Raw genomic sequence first — 22528 nt, 5'->3', positions numbered from 1 at the left:
TGTGTCAGATTACAACAAGAGATTGTGGTTCCTTCCTTGTGTCCTAATCCTTCATCGAAGGAACGCTTACTTCACAATTTGGATGTGGTTCGTGCCTTGAAGTTCTATCTTCAGGCTATTAAGGAGTTTAGACAATCTTTCTCTTCTTTCCTTCCCTATCTTAGGAAGGAAAACATTTATGTTTACCAGATAAATTCCTTTCCTTCCGGATAGGGAGAGTCCACGGCACCCGCAAGTTTTTTCTCGTCTATGGACGGTCCCCTATTTATTTTATTCTTCTGGCACCATTTATATCCAATGTTTCTTACTTTTCCTTGTTCCCTCGGCAGAATGATTAGGGTAATGAGGAAGTGGGAAGGATATTTAAGCCTTTTGGTTGGGGTGTCTTTGCCTCCACCTGGTGGCCAGGTGTTTTATTTTCCAACAGTAAGGAATTAAACTGTGGACTCTCCCTATCCGGAAAGAAAGGAATTTATCTGGTAAGCATAAATTATGGTTTTATTTCTGTACTGCACAATGGGGCCTCTCTAATCTATATTATAAAACCCAATAGACCATATGCCCCCCCCCCACTTATTTCACACCATTGGTGACAATTTGGCTATTTTCAATATGCTATCTCACATGCTATGAAGTATAAATATAATAATGACATATTGTGAATCTGCTGGGCCTGTTGGAAAAAAAAAACAATATATATTTTGTGTGGGGGTCACTCACTGAAATTAACTAATAGGATTTAAACGTAAGTAGCTAAAAAGCTTAAGGTTGGCTCAGCATTGGGGTGAACAAAAAAAGTTTAGCAGTGAAAGGGTTAAACAGATTTTTCGTGGCTTTTAATGCACACACAAAAAAAAACAACAACAATATGGTCTAACTGCTGTAGAATATTCTTTAATCAGCAGTGCCAAACTAAAATAAACAGCTTTGTCAGTTTAATTTATGTGCAATTTTAAATGCATATTGAGCACAATTAAAAGCTTGGTCTACTTATTTTAAAACGGTCGGCAGAAACTTCATTCTGTGCAGTAACAATCTACACTTAGAGCTGGTTATATATTAGTAGGGCTTGCAAGCCGCTTTCTATAATTTAAACAGACACATTTTTTGAAGGGTAACTTTTATATTATGTAAAATATAAGTCTGAAATATTTTTTTTTTATTTCAGCAATGTGATAACAATGCTTACCTGATAAATTTCTTCTTTCCGAGCATGGAGAGTCCACAATTTCATTCCAATTACTAGTGGGATATTCAACTCCTGGCCAGCAGGAGGCAGGGAAGAGCACCCCAGCAGAGCTGTTAAGTGTCACTTCCCTTACCCATAATCCCCAGTCATTCGACTGAAGGAAAATGGAAAAAGAAGATAACACAAGGGGATAGAGGTGCCTGAGGGTTATACCAAAAATGATGCTGTTTTAAATGCAAATAAGGGTGGGTCGTGGACTCTTCATGCCCGGAAAGAAAGAAATGTATCAGGTAAAGTTTTCTTTCCTATGGCATGGAGAGTCCACGATTTCATTCCAATTATTAGTGGGAACTAATACCCAAGCTAGAGGACACAGAATGAAAGGGAGGGAGAACAAAACAGGCAGACCTAAACAGAAGGCACCACCGCTTGAAGAACTTTCCTCCCAAAGGAAGCCTCAGACGAGGCAAAAGTATCAAATTTGTAGAATTTGGAAAAAGTATGCATTGAGGACCAAGTGGCCGCCTTGCAGATTTGCTCCAGATATGCTTCATTTTTGAAAGCCCAGGAAGAACAGACAGCCCTAGTACAATGAGCCGTAAATCTCTCAGAAGGCTGATGTCTAGCTGTCTCATATGCTAATCGGATAACACTTCTACTGCTCTCTCTGGTTGAGAAGTGGCCTTCTGACCCCTACGCTTACTAGCTAAAACAACGAACAGGGCAGTAGACTGCCAAAAATCTTTAGTTGCTTGTAGATAAAAAATTTAGAGCACGCACAAAATCCAGGTTGTTCAACAAACGTTCCTTCTCAGGAGGAGGATTCTGACAAAAGGAAAGAACAAAAATTTCTTGATTTATGTTGCAATACAATACCACTTTGGGAATAAATCCCAATTTAGTACGAAGGACCGCCTTATCCGCATTAAAAATAGGATAAGGGGAATGACACTGCAGAGCCGAAAGCTCCGAAACTCTGCAAGCAGATGAAATAGCAAGTAGAAAAAAATTAAATATAGCAGGAAAACAATAACAAACAAATGTTTTAGGAGATTCACTTTCCAACTTCCTAGACTAATGCTTCACTTGATAGTTTGAACTTAAAAGTAGAAAACAAAAAAAAAACTTAGCACCGTTAACTGCTTACCGCTCCTTGTACTAGCAGAGAAAGTCCCACTAACAAATCTTAAACTCTCTACTAGCCGCACACGAACCGGAGATCATGAAATACACCGCTGCAAAAACTCCGGTCTGCACAGAAGCCGGATAGAGGAAGCGCGAACAAAAGCAGTCACATGACCACAACTAAAATGAAACTGCGCCATGAAAGTAAAAAAACAGCGCAAAATAACTCCCATATCATTTCCTTGTATATAAAAATCAGAAACGATCGGATCTACTCTCCCAATACTGCCTTAATAATGAAAACAGCAGTACTATAAGCAGACACCCTCCTTAACAGACCAGGAGGAATTCTATAATCCCATTCTAACAGAGCCCAGACAATCTTATAACCCAATGTTATATGTCCATCTCAGCCTCAAAAAAGTCCCTACGATAATGCAGTGCCCCAAAATCTGCCCTTTAAATATATATGTTCTTTATATAGAAACATACATTTCCCCTGAGTACCATCCACAGACATCCTCCTTAATTAACTCTTAGAGTGCTGGTACCTTCTAACCTAGAAGGGAAAGCACTTACCTGTGGAAGTGGCTGTCAGGAAGGGAACAGCTTCTTAGGTGTCAGATTACTCCACATCTGACAGTGACCTGTAGAAAAAGAAAAAACAGTGTAACCAACTCCGGTTTTCTATAAAGGGGCAGCATAGTTGTTAGAAATAAAGCAAGGACCACCTTGCCGCCTTCTAACTGCTAAAAGCCCCCATTACTATTACTAAAGAGATTGACATGGACACAGCATAGCCCCAATCCTTGCTTGCAGGGAAAAGTACGCATTAAAGGATTAAATCTTCTCAGACACTCATCTTCGTACATCCTCCCGATGATAAAGGCAAAGAATGACTGGGGATTATGGGTAAGGGAAAGGACACTTAACAGCTCTGCTAGGGTGCTCTTTGCCTCCTGCTGCTGGCCAGGAGTTGAATATCCCACTAGTAATTGGAATGAAATTGTGGACTCTCCATGCTATAGGAAAGAAATATTAATTTGAGTTAAGAGTGTCTAAAACCCGGTGCTATGTCCCCTTAAAATATAATGAAAGGGAAACAAGAGTGAAGGGAGTGTGATCATAACAAGGAAATATATCAAGTGCAAATTATGGTGACCTCGTTTTTATGAATTTCCATCTTAAGTCGTTCAATGTTGTTCATAGTCTCTGCTAGTTTTGGCTGCAAACTGCTGGGGTCACCCATCTGTGGATTCTTTTCATACACGTCTTTCATTTTATTTAGCGCTTCTCTATAGGAAATAAAAATAGTTATTGTATACATGAATACAAACATGACAAAAAATAAATAAAAAATAAAAAGTATGTGATATACAGAACAGCCAAAAATGTGTTCTAATTCAAAATGAAAAGTGGTGGTTGTTATTCAAAAAAACTGAAAACAAAAACCACAAAATATATGTCAGCACCTAAAATAATAATAAAAATATATAATAATAATAAAAATATATAATAATAATAAAAATATATAATAATAATAATAATAATAATAATATAATATATATATATAATATAATAATAATATATATATATATATATATATATATATATATATATATATATATATATATATATATATATATATATATAAACCAAAAGTCATTAAAATTATGGGGGGAGATAAAAAACTGAAATTAAAATCCTCCATGTCTCAAAATTAAGTCAATGTAAATATTTGCATAGGAAATTAGCACATCTAGAAATCTAGATAGTGAGTGATTTCTGATTTTCTGCAATAATCCTGTTAAAAGGATAGCTGTGTTAAAACAGTATTTTGAATTCTCTTGTGCATTGGTAACTTTGTATAGGAGGTATTTCTGGGGAAAAGCAAGCGGAGATTCTTGCCTAGATGTGCTAATTTCCTATGCAAATATTTACATTGATTTAATTTTGAGACAAGGAGGATTTTAATTTCAGTTTTTTTATCTCCCCCCATAATTTTAATGAATTTTGGTTTAACCTTGAAAATAGCTTTATCAATGCAGCAACCAGAAATCTATCGCCTACTGATGAGTTCCAAATAGAACGAAACAGGCTTGTCTAGTGAGTGATTTCTGATTTGCTGCAATAATCCTGTTAAAAGGATAGCTGTGTTAAAACAGTATTTTGAAGCAAAAAAACTGAGAATTTGCATATCTAATTTGCACAACTTACCCAGAATTCTCTTGTGCATTAGTAACATTGTATATTAGGTATTTCTGGGGAAAAGCAAGCAGGATTCTTGCCTAGATGTGCTAATTTCCTATGCAAATATTTACATTGAGATATTATATATATATTTATATATATATATATATATATATATATATATATATATATATATATATATATATATATATATATATATATATATATATATATATATATATATATATATACATACACACACACACACATCACAAAAGCACCAGCTTCTACTGAGCACCTTTATGGGTTTTGTGATTGGCTGACTGACCATTGATTGATTGTGCACATTGCAGGTGTGGTAAGCAAAGTTTCTAAATGAAGCCCCAGTCTTGTCTTGTCTATTCTATTAAAAGATATCAAATATTCATCAAAGATAACACCCCACACACAAAATAATGTATCCTTTTGTATAATCCACTGACTAAAGCAGTATAACCATTCTCTGCAATTGCCGTTATAAGGCAGGTTTGCAGAATGCGAAAAGTGATGGATTGATCAGTGCAGAAAACCACACAATCAAAAAATAATAGGATCTCCCAAAAAAAACAACTCAAATAGGGAATAGTAAAACAAATGATAATTGAGACACATGTAAATTATATTTCAATCCACCTTTAGCACCCTTTTGCACAATCAATTATTTGTTTTACTAGGTTTGCAGAATGTGCAAAGTCAAATCTCAATTCCCTAACACTGTACAGAAAACAAGCTACAAACCATTTATACGACTTGTGTTAAATTAGTGAAATTAAAACTACGATATCCGCTCGTCAGAGAGCAAGCGCCAGCTCGCCAGAGAGCAAGCGCCAGCTCAAATTATAAAATAATGGGCAAGGGAATAAACAAATAGACCAGAGCCTTACTGTGGGGAATTTTAAAACAATTTCTTACTTTTGATCAGTTTCCTTCTGAAGCTCTCGACTTAATTCGTCAATTCTTTGCTGAAGTTTTTTGCGTCTCTGCTCTGGGGGAAGGTGACTAAAGTCTTCTAAAGCTGGGCCCTATATTGGGGGGGAAAAAAAACATCAAACAAACCATTGGAACATGAATATGAAAGAGAAAAAAAGAAATGTTCAATAGAAAAACAGACAAAGGGCTTATGGTCTGACCCACAGAACAAACAGCCCCGATGTAGATTATGTTAGGCTGTCCTGTAACAGGCACGTCTCATTGCCGAAATCATGATAAAGGGACACTAAACCCACATTTTTTTCATGATTCAGATAGATTATGCAATTTTAAGCAACTTTCTCATTTACTCCTATTATTTTTTTTCATTCTCTTGCAATCTTTATTTTAAAAAGCAGGAATGTAAATCTTAGGAGCATGCCCATTTTAGGTTCAGCACCTTGGATAGTGCTTGCTTATTGGTGGCTACATTTAGCCACCAATAAGAAAACATAACCCAGGTTCTGAACCAAAAAATGGGCCGGCTGCTAAGCTTTACATACCTGCTTTTTAAAATAAAGATTGCAAGAGAATGAAAAAAAATTGGAGTAAATTAGAACGTTACTTAAATTGCATGCTCTATCTGAATCATTAAAAAAAAATCGGTTTAGTATCGCTTTTAGAAAGGATGTGCTAAGTGATGGGTAACAATACATTGTAAAAAAGAAGATGCAACTGACCCTAAAAACACAGCTATTACTCCTAATAAGCTATATAAAATCAGGAGTGGCATGTATGCAGCAATCACCAGCCTTGCTCCGTTTAAAATCTGCTCAACAAAGCGCCACCAAGAATATGCACGATAATAAAATGCTCTAATGCATTAAAAAGGACTACATCTTCTCATTGTGCCGCCCCTTTAAGTGCATAGGAGCGAATCGTGGCTCATTTCAATTGTTAAATAATTCTCAGTGCTACACTATGGTTTTCCATTTCTAAAACAGCAGAGACCTTAAACATAAAACCTCATCAGTTAGAGATGCAAAGATTAATGGAGTTTGGGAACGCGGCCACAAGAAATGACAAATGTGCGTCTACGGTTTATCGCGTCACTTCTGTCTTGCTATGAAAAATGATGTATTGATTCGGCTGATTTGGTGTCTGGAGCAAACCATTATGTCAGACTAAAGCAAGATACCAGTAACATCAGTCAACAATGCATGAATACTATACAAGGACAGTGGTTTACTAAATCATTAGCGCAAGTATTAGTGATCCCACCCAAATGCAATGCTATTTACAGCTATTTCAGTGATTCTAAACTGGAGTGTTTGACACCTCAGACCGTTGCGGTGTCACAGGTGTGTATCAGAGAACTTGATTATGTTGCAGTTCATAAAACCTTTTTTTATATTTATTTTTATTTTTTAAGGAGGTTAATTAATGCTTCTCTGTGTACCATTAAGGCTGTGGGAGATGCCCTTTTCAGCCAATAGCAGCTAACTTATTTTCAAACAAATATAAAATTTACACTTTTTTTTTTATTAATCAAAACTTGTTTACATGCATAAAATTGTTTTTAATTTAATGTCTGCTCACAGAAATGGATAAGGACGTTTCTGTAACACTTTGTCAGTTATGTAACAGATTTACATTTCTATTTAGACTTTTTGCGTTTATTATGAGTTTAAAGACTGGCATTATATATTGCACAGGTCCCTTTCTGGAGTTATTTCAATTTAAAAATTCAGGAATGTCACTTTTTTTTTTTTTAAATGAATTACTGTTTTAAATAAAAAAATATATATCTATGTCTAGACTATTACATTTTAGCAAAGAATTCACTGAAAATGTACAATATACTCTATCAACAAGCAGCTGATAAGAGTGTATTCAAAGCAGCTGCACGAATACCCTTTCACATGGGATGCGCTTTCTCTCCAACCCCTCCCCCTGACTGGGAGGTTACTTTCTGCTGCTGCCTCATGTTAACAAAGCTTTTCTATAGCCAATACTGCAATACTCACATTTACACTATTGGTGGAAGGTTACATGGGTGCAAAAACGCTATGTCAAATGAAAAAACGAAGGTAAAGGATGCAGAGAACATTGTCAACAAATGTAAATGCTTCACTTACTCAGATTTTATTTATTCAGGTTTTGGTACAAATTCAGCACTTTTATCATCTGTTTTTTAGATCACAGAATTAATTGTAACATGATGTCATATTAATGCCACACAAACATATTTAATAAAAGCACTGATGGAAAAAACATCTTAAACTTCTGAGTAAACAGGACATTATGAAAACTCAAAATGAAGCATGACAGATGACAATGAATACCCAGAAACAAAATGAATACATTATCTTAGAGGTTTTCATTTCCAGATTGAATTTCTGCAAGTTCCAATTACTAAGAGCTTCCAATGTTAAAAAGGACAATGTACTCAGGCAAGCAGCTGATGAGGTCATTGTATTCATAGCTGCTACAAATACCCTTTCAAATGGGCCATGCTCTCCCCCCTCACCTCAACCAAGTAGTTGATTTCTGCTGCTGTCTGTTTTAACAGTTTTATTTTATATACTGCGTATTGGCATGTTTAGAATAGGTGGTGGTTTAAAAATGGCAAAAATAGTTATTTCAAATGACAAAATAAAAGTAATGGGGCTATTTGTGAAATCTAATACATTCCAGCAGGTAAAATTGTTAATTGGGAACACATTAAAAACAGGAGAAAAGCTTACAGTACAATGTCCCTTTAAATACAACTTTTTGAAACACCCCCATGTAATTTTATACTGGGAAATTGTACATTTATCAGATTGACTGTCCCCAATATTCTTTTTTTTCTCTCTTTACAAAATTATAATTTATTCAACCAACACTTTGTGCATTGTCAGAAGTGAGGATGAGATTCCAAAAGCATATTCAAGACAAAAGGGTGGAGCATTATTGTAAAGACAGGCTTGTCACATAAGGTAAAAACATAGCGTGTAGCCTTTGAAATGCAAAGAAAACAGCATGGTTTTTTTTGTAATTGCAATGAAAAACTTTATTTTAAACTAACTTTATATATATACACATTATCGTAAAATAATAACAATAATAATTCAGGGCTTGACAAATGCAGGTCAAACTTAGGAGTCAGAGAGAAAGTTAAAGGGATATGAAACCCAAAATTTATCTATTGTGATTTAGACAGAACATACTTTTAAAAATGTTTAAAATTTACTTTGTTCCTATGGTATTCTTTGTTGAAGAGATACCTAGGTAGGTATCTGTACCACTACATGGCAGGAAATAGTGCTGACATCTAGTGCTCTTGCAGATGGATACAATTCTTGCAAAACTGCTGCAGAAATGGGGAGGCCCATAAGCATGCATCCCTGCTTTTCAACAAAAGATGCCAAGAGAACAAAGAAAAAAAAAGTGATAATAGATGTAAATAAAAGTTGTTTATAATCACATGCTCATCTGAATCATAAAAGCAAAATGTTGTGTTTCATGTCCCTTTAAAGGGGCATAAAAGTCTCTCGCTATAGTGTTCATCAGAAATAAAGCACTTCAATGCAAAAAATCTGCACACAAAACAAATGTTTTATACAAAACTGTACACACCAATTACACTGGTTTCGCAGATCTGTGGCCAATTAGGGTCACTGTCTTGGTTCTTGCAGGATGCACTCCAGACTTTTCTTTTGGGGGGAGGGGGGGCAATGCTTTCAGTTAAATTATATGAAAAACAGGCAAAAATAAATAAATTATGAAAGCACATTACTGTGCATTATTAAACATTGTATAGGAATTAAAATAAGAGCTTCTTTGGAATATATTTATTTAGAAACGAGACAAGGAATTTTAGTTTAAATATATGTAGAAGAGTCTTAAAATTTGGAAGCACAGGGTAAAATTATTTTAACCAAGACTCCTAAGATTTGTCAAACCCAGATATAGCAGGATATTGTAAAGACACCTATGTCAAATTGAAAGCGTTGGCAGCGTGTGCTCACATACTACATATGTGACTACAAGGCTGTATTTACAGGACCATATCTAACAATTCACTGGCGTGTTAGCTGGAGATCTCAGAATTTCAGCTGGTTTATCACAGAACAATTGAACAGAAAAACAAACAGCACACATTGTAAAGCGGTGACTTTACACCATAACGTAAGCAGGTGGGGCACACAGATCAGCACACAGTGCTTACCATCCTTAATGACCACTGTACCGGTTAATAAAAACAGAAAGAAACAGCAAATTAATCAATCTGAAAATTTCCATAATCACTTGATGCTGCCATTGAAAGTGCATTAATGCCGAAAAAATGGAAATTTTAAATAAATTCAGACTTTCGATTTTTACACAACAAAAAGGTTTTTGAAGAGCAAGGAAATTGGTTCATTATTGTACAAAAAAAGGAAATTAAAAATATTTAATTAAGTACGGCACCCAATAGAAAAACTGTAAATTTGTTAGTGAAATTCTTGTTGTTTGCACCCTAGAAATGCCTCTAATATATTTTATCTCATCTCCTAAGTTGTGGCTAGTTAGACGAAGACATAAAGGAGCTGATGTACTCAACAAACAATCACTGTGTAAAATGTTGCAGTTTCAGGATCCGACAGAATGTACTAACTACAGCCTTTCTAGAGGCAGTGGGGGGCAACACAGCTGTAAAAATGGATTATTCGGAACATGTTAAAGGGAAGAAATGTTTACTGTACAATATCTATTTAAAGGGACATAAACTGCATTTTTTTTGTATATACTGAACATATAATATAAATCCCTTTGTAGAGTGTAGAAGGGTTAGATTTGTTAAGTCCTCGGTGTGGACTTTCAGTTGTCAGAAAAAGATATTCCACAATTTAAATTAACGTTAAATTGCAAAAAAGTAACATAATAAATGTATATTGTACTTTTACACTGCATAATTATATACTTTTAAATTGCAATCTCAAAATGCTTCATGTCCCTTTAACAAACATTCATTTTTATGATGTCAACACTAGACAATGTTGTAGAAAGATACACAGTCCTAATATACATTTTATTTCATCAAACAAGTTTATGTCAATGAAGCTGCTGTTAACAAAAATGTGTTGTAGCGCTGCCCTTTAAATAGGTTGTCACCCAGTTTCTCCCCAATTAAACATTATCTGTAATTTCTGTTATCATATTAATTGAACTTGAAGGACTTGTATAAATCGCATCAATAAAATAATGGTGCATAAATAGACTTGTCTCACTACAGCTTTCTAAACTCACTAAACAGGGATAGAAAAAGATAATAAATGAAAAATAAAAAAAAAGTTAGAGATGAGGAGAGACAGATTGTGAAAGTCAAAGTGGGAGACATAATGAGAGACAGAGAGAGTAAGTGAGAGATAGAGAAAGTGAGAGATACAAAAAAACCAAAATTTATGCTTACCTGATAAATTTCTTTCTTCCCGGATATGGCGAGTCCACGGCTTCATCAATTACTGTTGGGAATATCACTCCTGGCCAGCAGGAGGAGGCAAAGAGCATCACAGCCAAACTGTTAAAGGGACATTGAAACCAAAAAAATTTCTTTCGTGATTCAGATAGAGCATGCAATTTTAAGCAACTTTCTAATTTACTTTATATTTCTTTATTTGAAATGCAAGAATGTAAGTTAAGATGCCGGCCCATTTTTTGTGAATAACCTGGGTTATTCTTGCTGATTGGTGGATAAATTCATACACCAATAAAAAAAGTGCTGTCCAGAGTTCTGAAAGAAAAAAGCTTAGATGCCTTCTTTTTCAAATAAAGATTGCAAGTGAACAAAGAAAAATTGATAATAGGAGTAAATTAGAAAACATAATTTATGCTTACCTGATAAAATTCCTTTCTCCTGTAGTGTAGTCAGTCCACGGGTCATCATTACTTATGGGATATTAACTCCTCCCCAACAGGAAGTGCAAGAGGACCACCCAAGCAGAGCTGCTATATAGCTCCTCCCCTCTACGTCACACCCAGTCATTCGACCGAGAACCAAACGAGAAAGGAGAAACTATAGGGTGCAGTGGTGACTGGAGTATAATTAAAAAATTTAGACCTGCCTTAAAAAACAGGGCGGGCCGTGGACTGACTACACTACAGAGAAAGGAATTTATCAGGTAAGCATAAATTATGTTTTCTCCTGTTAAGTGTAGTCAGTCCACGGGTCATCATTACTTATGGGATACCAATACCAAAGCTAAGTACACGGATGACGGGAGGGACAGGCAGGATCTCTATACGGAAGGAACCACTGCCTGAAGAACCTTTCTCCCAAAAACAGCCCCCGAAGAAGCAAAAGTGTCAAATTTGTAAAATTTGGAAAAAGTATGAAGAGAAGACCAAGTTGCAGCCTTGCAAATCTGTTCAACAGAGGCCTCGTTCTTAAAGGCCCAAGTGGAAGCCACAGCTCTAGTAGAATGAGCTGTAATCCTTTCAGGAGGTTGCTGTCCAGCAGTCTCATAGGCTAAGCGTATTATGCTACGAAGCCAAAAGGATAGAGAGGTAGCAGATGCTTTTTGACCTCTCCTCTGTCCAGAATAAACGACAAACAGGGAAGAAGTTTGTCGAAAATCTTTAGTTGCCTGTAAATAAAATTTCAGGGCACGGACTACATCTAGATTGTGCAGAAGTCGTTCCTTCTTTGAAGAAGGGTTAGGACACAATGATGGAACAACAATCTCTTGATTGATATTCTTGTTAGTGACTACCTTAGGTAAGAACCCAGGTTTAGTACGCAGAACTACCTTATCTGAATGAAAAATCAGATACGGAGAATCACAATGTAAGGCTGATAATTCAGAGACTCTACGAGCCGAGGAAATAGCCATTAAAAACAGAACTTTCCAAGATAACAGCTTGATATCAATGGAGTGAATGGGTTTAAACACAGGCTTAATCCTGGCCAAAGCCTGACAAAAAGCCTGAACGTCTGGAACTTCTGACAGACGCTTGTGTAAAAGGATGGACAGAGCTGAGATCTGTCCCTTTAAGGAACTAGCAGATAAACCCTTTTCTAAACCTTCTTGTAGAAAAGACAATATCCTAGGAATCCTAATCTTACTCCATGAGTAACCCTTGGATTCGCACCAGTGTAAGTATTTACGCCATATCTTATGGTAAATGTTCCTGGTAACAGGTTTCCTAGCCTGTATTAAGGTATCAATTACTGGCTCCGAAAATCCACGCTTTGATAAAATTAAGCGTTCAATTTCCATGCAGTCAGCTTCAGAGAAATTAGATTTTGATGTTTGAAAGGACCCTGAATTAGAAGGTCCTGTCTCAGAGGCAGAGACCAAGGTGGACAGGATGACATGTCCACTAGATCTGCATACCAGGTCCTGCGTGGCCACGCAGGCGCTATTAGAATCACTGATGCTTTCTCCTGTTTGATCCTGGCAATCAAACGAGGAAGCATCGGGAAGGGTGGAAACACATAAGCCATCCTGAAGGTCCAAGGTGCTGTCAAGGCATCTATCAGGACCGCTCCCGGGTCCCTGGACCTGGACCCGTAACGAGGAAGCTTGGCGTTCCGGCGAGACGCCATGAGATCCATATCTGGTTTGCCCCAAAGTCGAAGTATTTGGGCAAAGACCTCCGGATGAAGTTCCCACTCCCCCGGATGAAAAGTCTGGCGACTTAGGAAATCCGCCTCCCAGTTGTCCACTCCTGGGATGTGGATCGCTGACAGGTGGCAAGAGTGAGACTCTGCCCAGCGAATTATCTTTGATACTTCCATCATCGCTAAGGAACTTCTTGTCCCTCCCTGATGGTTGATGTAAGCCACAGTCGTGATGTTGTCCGACTGAAACCTGATAAACCTCAGAGTTGCTAACTGAGGCCAAGCCAGAAGGGCATTGAGAACTGCTCTCAATTCCAGAATGTTTATTGGAAGGAGACTCTCCTCTTGAGTCCATGATCCCTGAGCCTTCAGGGAATTCCAGACAGCGCCCCAACCTAGTAGGCTGGCGTCTGTAGTTACAATTGTCCAGTCTGGCCTGCTGAAGGGCATCCCCCTGGACAGATGTGGCCGAGAAAGCCACCATAGAAGAGAATCTCTGGTCTCCTGATCCAGATTCAGCGTAGGGGACAAATCTGAGTAATCCCCATTCCACTGACTTAGCATGCACAGTTGCAGCGGTCTGAGGTGCAGGCGTGCAAAAGGAACTATGTCCATTGCCGCTACCATTAAGCCGATTACCTCCATGCATTGAGCCACTGACGGGTGTTGAATGGAATGAAGGGCACGGCAAGCATTTAGAAGCTTTGTTAACCTGTCCTCTGTCAGGTAAATTTTCATTTCTACAGAATCTATAAGAGTCCCCAAGAAGGGAACTCTTGTGAGTGGTAAGAGAGAACTCTTCTCCTCGTTTACTTTCCACCCATGCAATCTTAGAAATGCCAGTACTAACTCTGTATGAGACTTGGCAGTTTGAAAGCTTGACGCTTGTATCAGAATGTCGTCTAGGTACGGAGCTACCGAGATTCCTCGCGGTCTTATTACCGCCAGAAGAGAGCCCAGAACCTTTGTAAAGATTCTTGGAGCCGTAGCCAACCCGAAGGGAAGAGCTACAAACTGGTAATGCTTGTCTAGGAAGGCAAACCTTAGATACTGGTAATGTTCTCTGTGAATCGGTATGTGAAGGTAAGCATCCTTTAAATCCACTGTGGTCATGTACTGACCTCTTTGGATCATGGGTAAAATTGTCCGAATAGTTTCCATCTTGAATGATGGAACTCTTAGGAATTTGTTTAGGATCTTTAAATCCAATATTGGTCTGAAGGTTCCCTCTTTTTTGGGAACCACAAACAGATTTGAGTAAAACCCTTGTCCGTGTTCCGACCGCGAAACTGGATGGATCACTCCCATTAGTAAAAGGTCTTGTACACAGCGTAGAAACGCCTTTTCTTTATCTGGTTTGTTGACAACCTTGAAAGGTGAAATCTCCCTTGTGGAGGAGAAGCTTTGAAGTCCAGAAGATATCCCTGAGATATGATCTCCAACGCCCAGGGATCCTGGACATCTCTTGCCCAAGCCTGGGCGAAGAGAGAGAGTCTGCCCCCCACTAGATCCGTTACCGGATCGGGGGCCCTCACTTCATGCTGTCTTAGGGGCAGCAGCAGGCTTTCTGGCCTGCTTGCCCTTGTTCCAGGCCTGGTTAGGTTTCCAGCCTTGTCTGTAGCGAGCAACAGCTCCTTCCTGTTTTGGAGCAGAGGAAGTTGAAGCTGCTCCTGCCTTGAAGTTACGAAAGGCACGAAAATTAGACTGTCTAGCCCTGGGTTTGGCTCTGTCTTGAGGCAGAGCATGGCCTTTACCTCCCGTAATATCAGCGATAATTTCTTTCAAACCGGGCCCGAATAAAGTCTGCCCCTTGAAAGGTATGTTAAGTAGTTTCGATTTAGAAGTTACATCAGCTGACCAGGATTTTAGCCACAGCGCTCTGCGTGCCTGAATGGCGAATCCGGAATTCTTAGCCGTAAGTTTAGTTAAATGTACTACGGCATCAGAAATAAATGAATTAGCTAACTTAAGGGTTTTAAGCTTAAGTGAAATCTCATCTAATGTCGCTGAGTCAAGGGTCTCTTCCAGAGACTCAAACCAAAATGCTGCCGCAGCCGTGACAGGCGCAATGCATGCAAGGGGTTGTAATATAAAACCTTGTTGAACAAACATTTTCTTAAGGTAACCCTCTAACTTTTTATCCATTGGATCTGAAAAGGCACAGCTATCCTCCACCGGGATAGTGGTACGCTTAGCTAAAGTAGAAACTGCTCCCTCCACCTTAGGGACCGTTTGCCATAAGTCCCGTGTGGTGGCGTCTATTGGAAACATTTTTCTGAATATAGGAGGGGGTGAGAAAGGCACACCGGGTCTGTCCCACTCCTTAGTAATAATTTCAGTAAGTCTCTTAGGTATAGGAAAAACGTCAGTACTCGTCGGTACCGCAAAATATTTATCCAACCTACACATTTTCTCTGGGATTGCAACTGTGTTACAATCATTCAGAGCCGCTAACACCTCCCCTAGCAATACACAGAGGTTTTCCAGCTTAAACTTAAAATTTGAAATGTCTGAATCCAATTTATTTGGATCAGATCCGTCACCCGCAGAATGAAGCTCTCCATCCTCATGCTCTGCAAATTGTGACGCAGTATCAGACATGGCCCTAGCATTATCAGTATACTCTGTTCTCATCCCAGAGTGATCTCGTTTACCTCTAAGTTCTGGTAATTTAGACAAAACTTCAGTCATAACATTAGCCATGTCTTGTAAAGTGATTTGTAATGGCCGCCCTGATGTACTTGGCGTTACAATATCACGCACCTCCTGAGCGGGAGATGCAGGTACTGACACGTGAGGCAAGTTAGTCGGCATAACTTCCCCCTCGTTGTCTGGTGAATGTTGCTTAACATGTACAGATTGACTTTTATTTAAAGTAGCATCAATGCAATTAGTACATAAATTTCTATTGGGCTCCACCTTGGCTTTTGAACATATTGCACAAAGAGATTCCTCTGTGTCAGACATGTTTAACAAACTAGCAAGCTTGGAAATACTTTTCAACTAAATTTACAAGCAATATGTAAAACGTTACTGTGCCTTTAAGAAGCACACAAAAAAACTGACACAGTTGAATAAAAATGAACCGGATTAGTTATATAAACCAAATTTAGCAAAGGATTGCACACATTAGCAATGGATGATTAACCCTTAATATCAGAAAAAAACGTATAACAATTGACAATATAAGCGTTTTTATCACAGTCAAGCACAGTCTCACAGGTCTGATTTAGGCCTCCAGGCAGTTGAATATTTTTTAAATAAAAGAAGTGATATGCCCCTGGAACAAATACAATTTTTACTGGATAGTATTTCTTTTATTTTAAATAATAATTATTTTAATTTTAATAATCAATTTTATTTGCAAACAAAGGGAACGGCGATGGGCACCAAGTTCGCCCCCAGTTATGCCAATCTTTTTATGGGATACCTGGAAGAGATTCTTATCCATGGATCCCACTGGGAGGCGAACTTGGTGCTCTATCGTCGTTTCATAGATGATATAATCTTAATTTGGAAGGGGGATAGAGAAATTTTAGATATGTTTTTAGAAGATTTTAATACTAATGATTTTGATATCAAATTAACCTATGAAATTAGTACTAATGCAATTAGTTTTTTAGACCTAGATATAGAAATCCAAAATAACGAGATTATTACAAAAACTCATTTTAAAAAGGTAGATTCAAATGGTTATATCCATAATACCAGTTGCCATTATAAGAAATGGCTGGAAAATATTCCAAAAAATCAATTCTTACGAATCAAGAAAAATTGTACCAGACAAGAGGATTTTGAAAGACAGGCTACATATTTGGAAAATAAATTTAAAAAGAGAGGCTATAAAGAGAAACTTATAAATGAAGCAAAAATTGAAGCTAGAGAAAAAACACAACATGAATTATTACAATATAAAAAGAGGAAAGATCAGAATGAGGAATTTTTAAATATACCATTTATTACAGATTATAACATTAACCATAATAAATTAAGAGGAGTTTTAAACAAACATTGGCATTTACTGCAAAGAGATCCCTATATTGGTGAAGTGTTAACAGATAAACCAAAAATAGTTTTTAAAAAAACAAGAAACCTGAAAAATATTCTTGCACCCAGCACTTTTAAACCCCCTAAAATGAATCCTATTGATGTAGACCTAGAAAGACAAAAAATAGAAGGATTTTTTCCCTGCTTATCGTGTAAAGCATGTAAATACAGTAATAAAAAAACAAGTGTAAAATCAACTGTTACTCAAAAAGATTTTAAAATCAGAGATATAATAAAATGTTCTGATAAAAATATAGTGTATTTAATTGAATGTCCTTGTCATAAGCAGTACTTGGGGGAAACCTCACGTATGTTGAGGGATAGAATTAGAGAGCATATCCTCAATATTGAGCATGGATATGAAAAACATCTGCTCTCTAAACATTTTAAAGAAAAACATAACCAAAATCCAAAAGGCTTAAAATACTGGGGCCTGAAGAAAATCAAACCAGACTGGCGGGGGGGAGACATAAATAGAAAACTTTTAAGAACAGAAGCTGAATTAATTTTTAGTTTTAAAACCTTGACCCCCCAAGGCTTAAATGCAGAGCTAGACCTCAATCCATTTTTATAAATTATCCATTTTTATAAATCATTCTATAATTCTTATATTAATGTTAGTTTCCTTAATATACCTCCTTTATATATTTTATATAACCAATTCTATAGAATCCCCCTTTTATTAATTCCCTTTTTTTATTAATTCCACTTTTCTTATATATTCAATTTTATATTTTTATAAATTCCATTTCTATATATGATAGTCTTCTTATGAAATGCCTTTATATTATATTATGTTTTTATAATACATTGATTGCATTTTACCTTCATATTTAGTATTAAGTATACAAAATAAAAAGATGTATCATAGCACTAAAATGGTAAATATTAACATGTATGAAATAATAAACTTTTATTTTGATAGCATATTTTATTTATCTGTATACACATATTAATACACCATTACTGAGATATCTCCACCAAAAGGATGTGTTTAATATAACCACCAAAGATAACTAAAAACAAGACATTTGGAACATAAGATACGAGCAGTCCCTTTAAGAAAATGTAAAAAACTTTCCCTTTAAGGATCCCGGCATAAAAGACTCCCCGACAGGATGCAGTTCATCTTGAAAAAGGCACATTTGCTGAAACGCGTAGATGGTATTGGACAAAATCCGTTGGGCTGGCCAGCTTCGGTAACGGAACTTTCTCCTGCTTACTCCTGTGTACTGCATTCTCTGTGGGGAGCGGATTTCCACAAAAAGATTAAGCAGACATTGTGCTAGCAAATTACTTGTGCTCCTGGTAGCATTTGTATTTGATTGTAGACTTACTACGAATAAGACATATATGGAAAGATAAGGAAGTTTTTTGAAACCACTTACACCGGCAACCTGGTAAGGCTATTGGTGCGGCAAAAAGGTCACGTGAGGACTAAAGTAACGGTTCACCTTGAAACGCCAGTCAGACGCCGCAAAGAAAAAGCTGATCCGGGGAAAGGTAACACTATTTCAAGCCTTTCGGATTCTGGTGAGTGCTGTTAAAACTTCCAACTTGGGATTCAAAATCAAAAAACAAAAATTGCTTATATATATCTATGCAAATAGAGGATACACCGCCACCTAACAATTGACTCTGAATAGTAATTGTCTCCAATAAGGGGTACCCCGAAAATAACAAACTGCTTTTTCATTGTTTTTATTGGAAAGTCTTCTAACGGTCTATATGATATATTGTATCAGAGGACATTTTTGTTGACAACGGATTTTGTTACACTTCTCAGTATAAATATTTGCAACAAAGCCAGCATATATCTTTTTGCAACAAAGCCATTTTTTCAAATACTGAGTAAGAAGTATTGGGGAGATATCTTTGGTCAATTGAGATTTTTTAGTGATTTTAAATATTTGATTGTAATATATATTGAATAAGGTGCACCTTATATACAACTGTTCAATTTTATGTAATAATAAAATTTAATTATAGAATTATTAAATTTGTTAATATTTTGTATTTTTTGAAATATAACACATTGTATAGTAAATTTTTATTTATATTTATATAGTGCTATTACTTTATAGGTAGAGCTGTTTTAGCGCACTCTAATTGTGTATACTTAATATTTTTTCAGTGTGGGTTTTGGGAAACCACACTTTATAGAGTTGCATAAATCTACCGCAAAGGGTTAACACACTTTTTTGCTGCTGTGAGTGATTACCTCCCTCAAAACTAGTTTTGAAGACCCCTGAGCTCTGTGGAGACGTCCTGGATCATGCAGGGAGAAAAAGACAGACTGTGACTGAATTTCTGATGCGTAGTAAAAGCGCCAAAATAGGCCCCTCCCACTCACACTACAACAGTGAGGGAAGCTCAGTAAACTGTTTTAATTTAAAACAAACGACAGCCATGTGGAAAATAAAGCCCAAAACAATTTTCACCAAGTACCTCAGATAATTAAACGATTTAACATGCCAGTAAACGTTTAAAATCTAATATATGAAATGTCATTAAAAAGCCTGCTGCTAGTCGCTCACACTGCAAGTTAGGCTAAAAGTTATATGCATACAGTATTTTCCCAGTGAAGTGCCATTCCCCAGAAATACTTAAGTGTAAACATATATACATGTCAGCCTGATACCAGTTGCTACTACTGCATTTAAGGCTGTACTTACATTATATCGGTATTAGCAGTATTTTCAAAGTCAATTCCATTCCTTAGAAAATAATATACTGCAACATACCTCTTTGCAGGTGAACCTGCCCGCTGTCCCCTGATCTGAAGTTACCTTACTCCTCAGAATGGCCGAGAACAGCAAACGGATCTTAGTTACGTCCGCTAAGATCATATACAAAAACTCAGGTAGATTCTTCTTCAAATTCTGCCTGAGAAGGAAACAACACACTCCGGTGCTGTTTAAAATAACAAACTTTTGATTGAAGATATAAAAAACTAAGTTTAATCACCACAGTCCTCTCACACATCCTATCTATTAGTTGGGTGCAAGAGAATGACTGGGTGTGACGTAGAGGGGAGGAGCTATATAGCAGCTCTGCTTGGGTGATCCTCTTGCACTTCCTGTTGGGGAGGAGTTAATATCCCATAAGTAATGATGACCCGTGGACTGACTACACTTAACAGGAGAAAGTTGCTTAAAATTGCATGCTCTATCTGAATCGCAAAATAAAAAATTTGGGTTCAGTGTCCCTTTAAGTATCATTCCGCTTCCCAAAATCACAAGTCATTCGACCAAAGGGAAATGGAGAAAATAAAAGGAGCAACACAAGGTGTAGAGGTGCCGAGGTTTAGACAAAAATAACGGTTTTAAAATAAAGGGTGGGGCCGTGGACTCACAATATCCGCAAAGAAAGAAATTTTATCAGGTAAGCATACATTTTGTTTTCTTTCCTAAGATATGGTGAGTCCACGGCTTCATCAATTATTGTTGGGAACCAATACCCAAGCTAGAGGGCACAGATGAATAGGGAGGGACATGACAGGTAGACCTAAACAGAAGGCCCCACTGCGAAAAAAAACCTCTCCCCCAAAAGAGGCCTCAGCCGAGGTCAAAGTTTCAAATTCGTAAAATTTGGAAAAAGTATGCAGAGATGACCAAGTTGCAGCCTTGCAAAACTGTTCCACAGGAGCTTCATTTTTTAAAGCCCAAGAAGAGGAAACGGCTTTATGTGGAATGAGCCATAAATCTCTCAGGAGGATGCTGTCCTGCAGTCTCAAAAGCCAAACTAATTATACTTCTCAACCAGAGAGAAAGAGAAGTAGCAGAAGCTTTCTGACCCTTGCGTTTCCCAGAGAAACAGACAAGAAGGGCAGAGGACTGGTGAAAATCCTCAATCGCCTGTAGGTAGAATTTTAGAACACGCACAACATCCAAGTTGTGCAACAAACGTTTCTTATAAGAAGAAGGATTAGGACATAGAAAAGGAACAACAATTTCCTGATTAATATTTCTATGTGAAACCACCGTAGGAAGAAAAAACCCAACTAAGTATGCAGAACCACCTTATGGGCATGAAAAATAAGATGAGGCGAATCACACTGCAAAGCTGAGAGTTCCAAGACCCTCAGAGCAGTAGCAATAGAAACAAAACCTTACAAGATAACAACTTAATATCTATGGAATGCAATGGCTCAAACGGAGCCTGCTGCAAAATTTTAAGAACAAGGTTAAGTCTCCAAAGAGATTGCACAACTGGCACGTTCGCCAGACGCTTGTGTAGCAATATAGATAATGCAGAAATCTGACCCTTCAGAGAACTGACTGACAAACCCTTCTCCAGACCTTTCTGGAGAAAAGACAAAATCCTAGGAATCCATACCCTACTCCAAGAGTAGCCCATGGATTCAGACCAATAAAGATATTTACGCCATATCCTTATGGAAAAACTTTCTAGAAACAGGTTTGCAAGCCTGAATCATGGTCTCAATGACCGAATCCACTAGGTCCGCATACCAAATCCTGCGAGACCACACAGGAGTTATCAGAATAACCAATTCTCTCTCCTGTTTGATACAAGCAATGACTCGTGGAAGGAGAGCCAATGGAGGAAACAGGTATGCCAGTCTGAAATTCCAAGGAACTACCAGAGCATCAGTGTGGCCTGAGGGTCTCTTGACCTTGAAATATACCTTGGAAGCTTGGCGTTCTGCCGAGACACCATCAGATCCAGCTCCGGCATCCCCCTTTTGAGGGTTAAGCTGGAGAACACCTCCGGATGGAGCGCCCACTCCCCAGGATCAAAAGTCCCTGGGATGAAATGTCTGTCTGCTCAGTAAATCCGCTTCTCAGTTGTCTACTCCTGGAATGTGGATGGCAGATAGACAGCAATTGTGAGCTTCCGCCCACTGAACAATCCCAGCCACCTCCTTCATGGCTAAGGAACTCTGAGTTCCTCCTTTGTGGTTGATGTAAGCCATGGAGGTGATATTGTCCGACTGGAACCTGAGAAACCGGGCTAAGGACAACTGAGGCCAAGCCATCAAAGCATTGTAAATCACTCAACTCCAAAAAGTACACACGTATCTAACACACTCTTATCCGCCATGAAACTAAAATGGTGGAGGACGTTAGCCCATAGCAGATTAATACAGCTAGAGGGAATGGTGGTCGCACATCATGGAGCTGCAATATAAAACATAGCCCAAGAAGAGGAAACGGCTTTATGTGGAATGAGCCATAAATCTCTCAGGAGGATGCTGTCCTGCAGTCTCAAAAGCCAAACTAATTATACTTCTCAACCAGAGAGAAAGAGAAGTAGCAGAAGCTTTCTGACCCTTACGTTTCCCAGAGAAACAGACAAGAAGGGCAGAGGACTGGTGAAAATCCTCAGTCGCCTGTAGGTAGAATTTTAGAACACGCACAACATCCAAGTTGTGCAACAAACGTTTCTTATAAGAAGAAGGATTAGGACATAGAAAAGGA

General features: G+C 37.6%; 1 protein-coding gene across 2 annotated transcripts in view; it reads right to left on the bottom strand.

Moving 5' to 3' along the window:
• FNBP1L (formin binding protein 1 like) overlaps positions 1-22528 on the bottom strand; it is a 363084-nt gene that overhangs the window by 23762 nt on the left and 316794 nt on the right. For both annotated transcript variants that reach the window (XM_053694033.1, XM_053694034.1), the window contains exons 10-11: positions 5456-5565; positions 3477-3609 (exon numbers count right to left, since the gene is read on the bottom strand). In XM_053694033.1, the coding sequence (XP_053550008.1) occupies positions 3477-3609; positions 5456-5565 (243 nt within the window). The remainder of the gene's footprint in view (positions 1-3476; positions 3610-5455; positions 5566-22528) is intronic.

Source organism: Bombina bombina, chromosome 10 (genome assembly GCF_027579735.1).
Source record: "Bombina bombina isolate aBomBom1 chromosome 10, aBomBom1.pri, whole genome shotgun sequence".
Lineage (NCBI taxonomy): Eukaryota > Metazoa > Chordata > Amphibia > Anura > Bombinatoridae > Bombina > Bombina bombina.
Note: the sequence above shows the minus strand (reverse complement) of the source record. Positions and strands in the feature narration are given on the sequence as shown.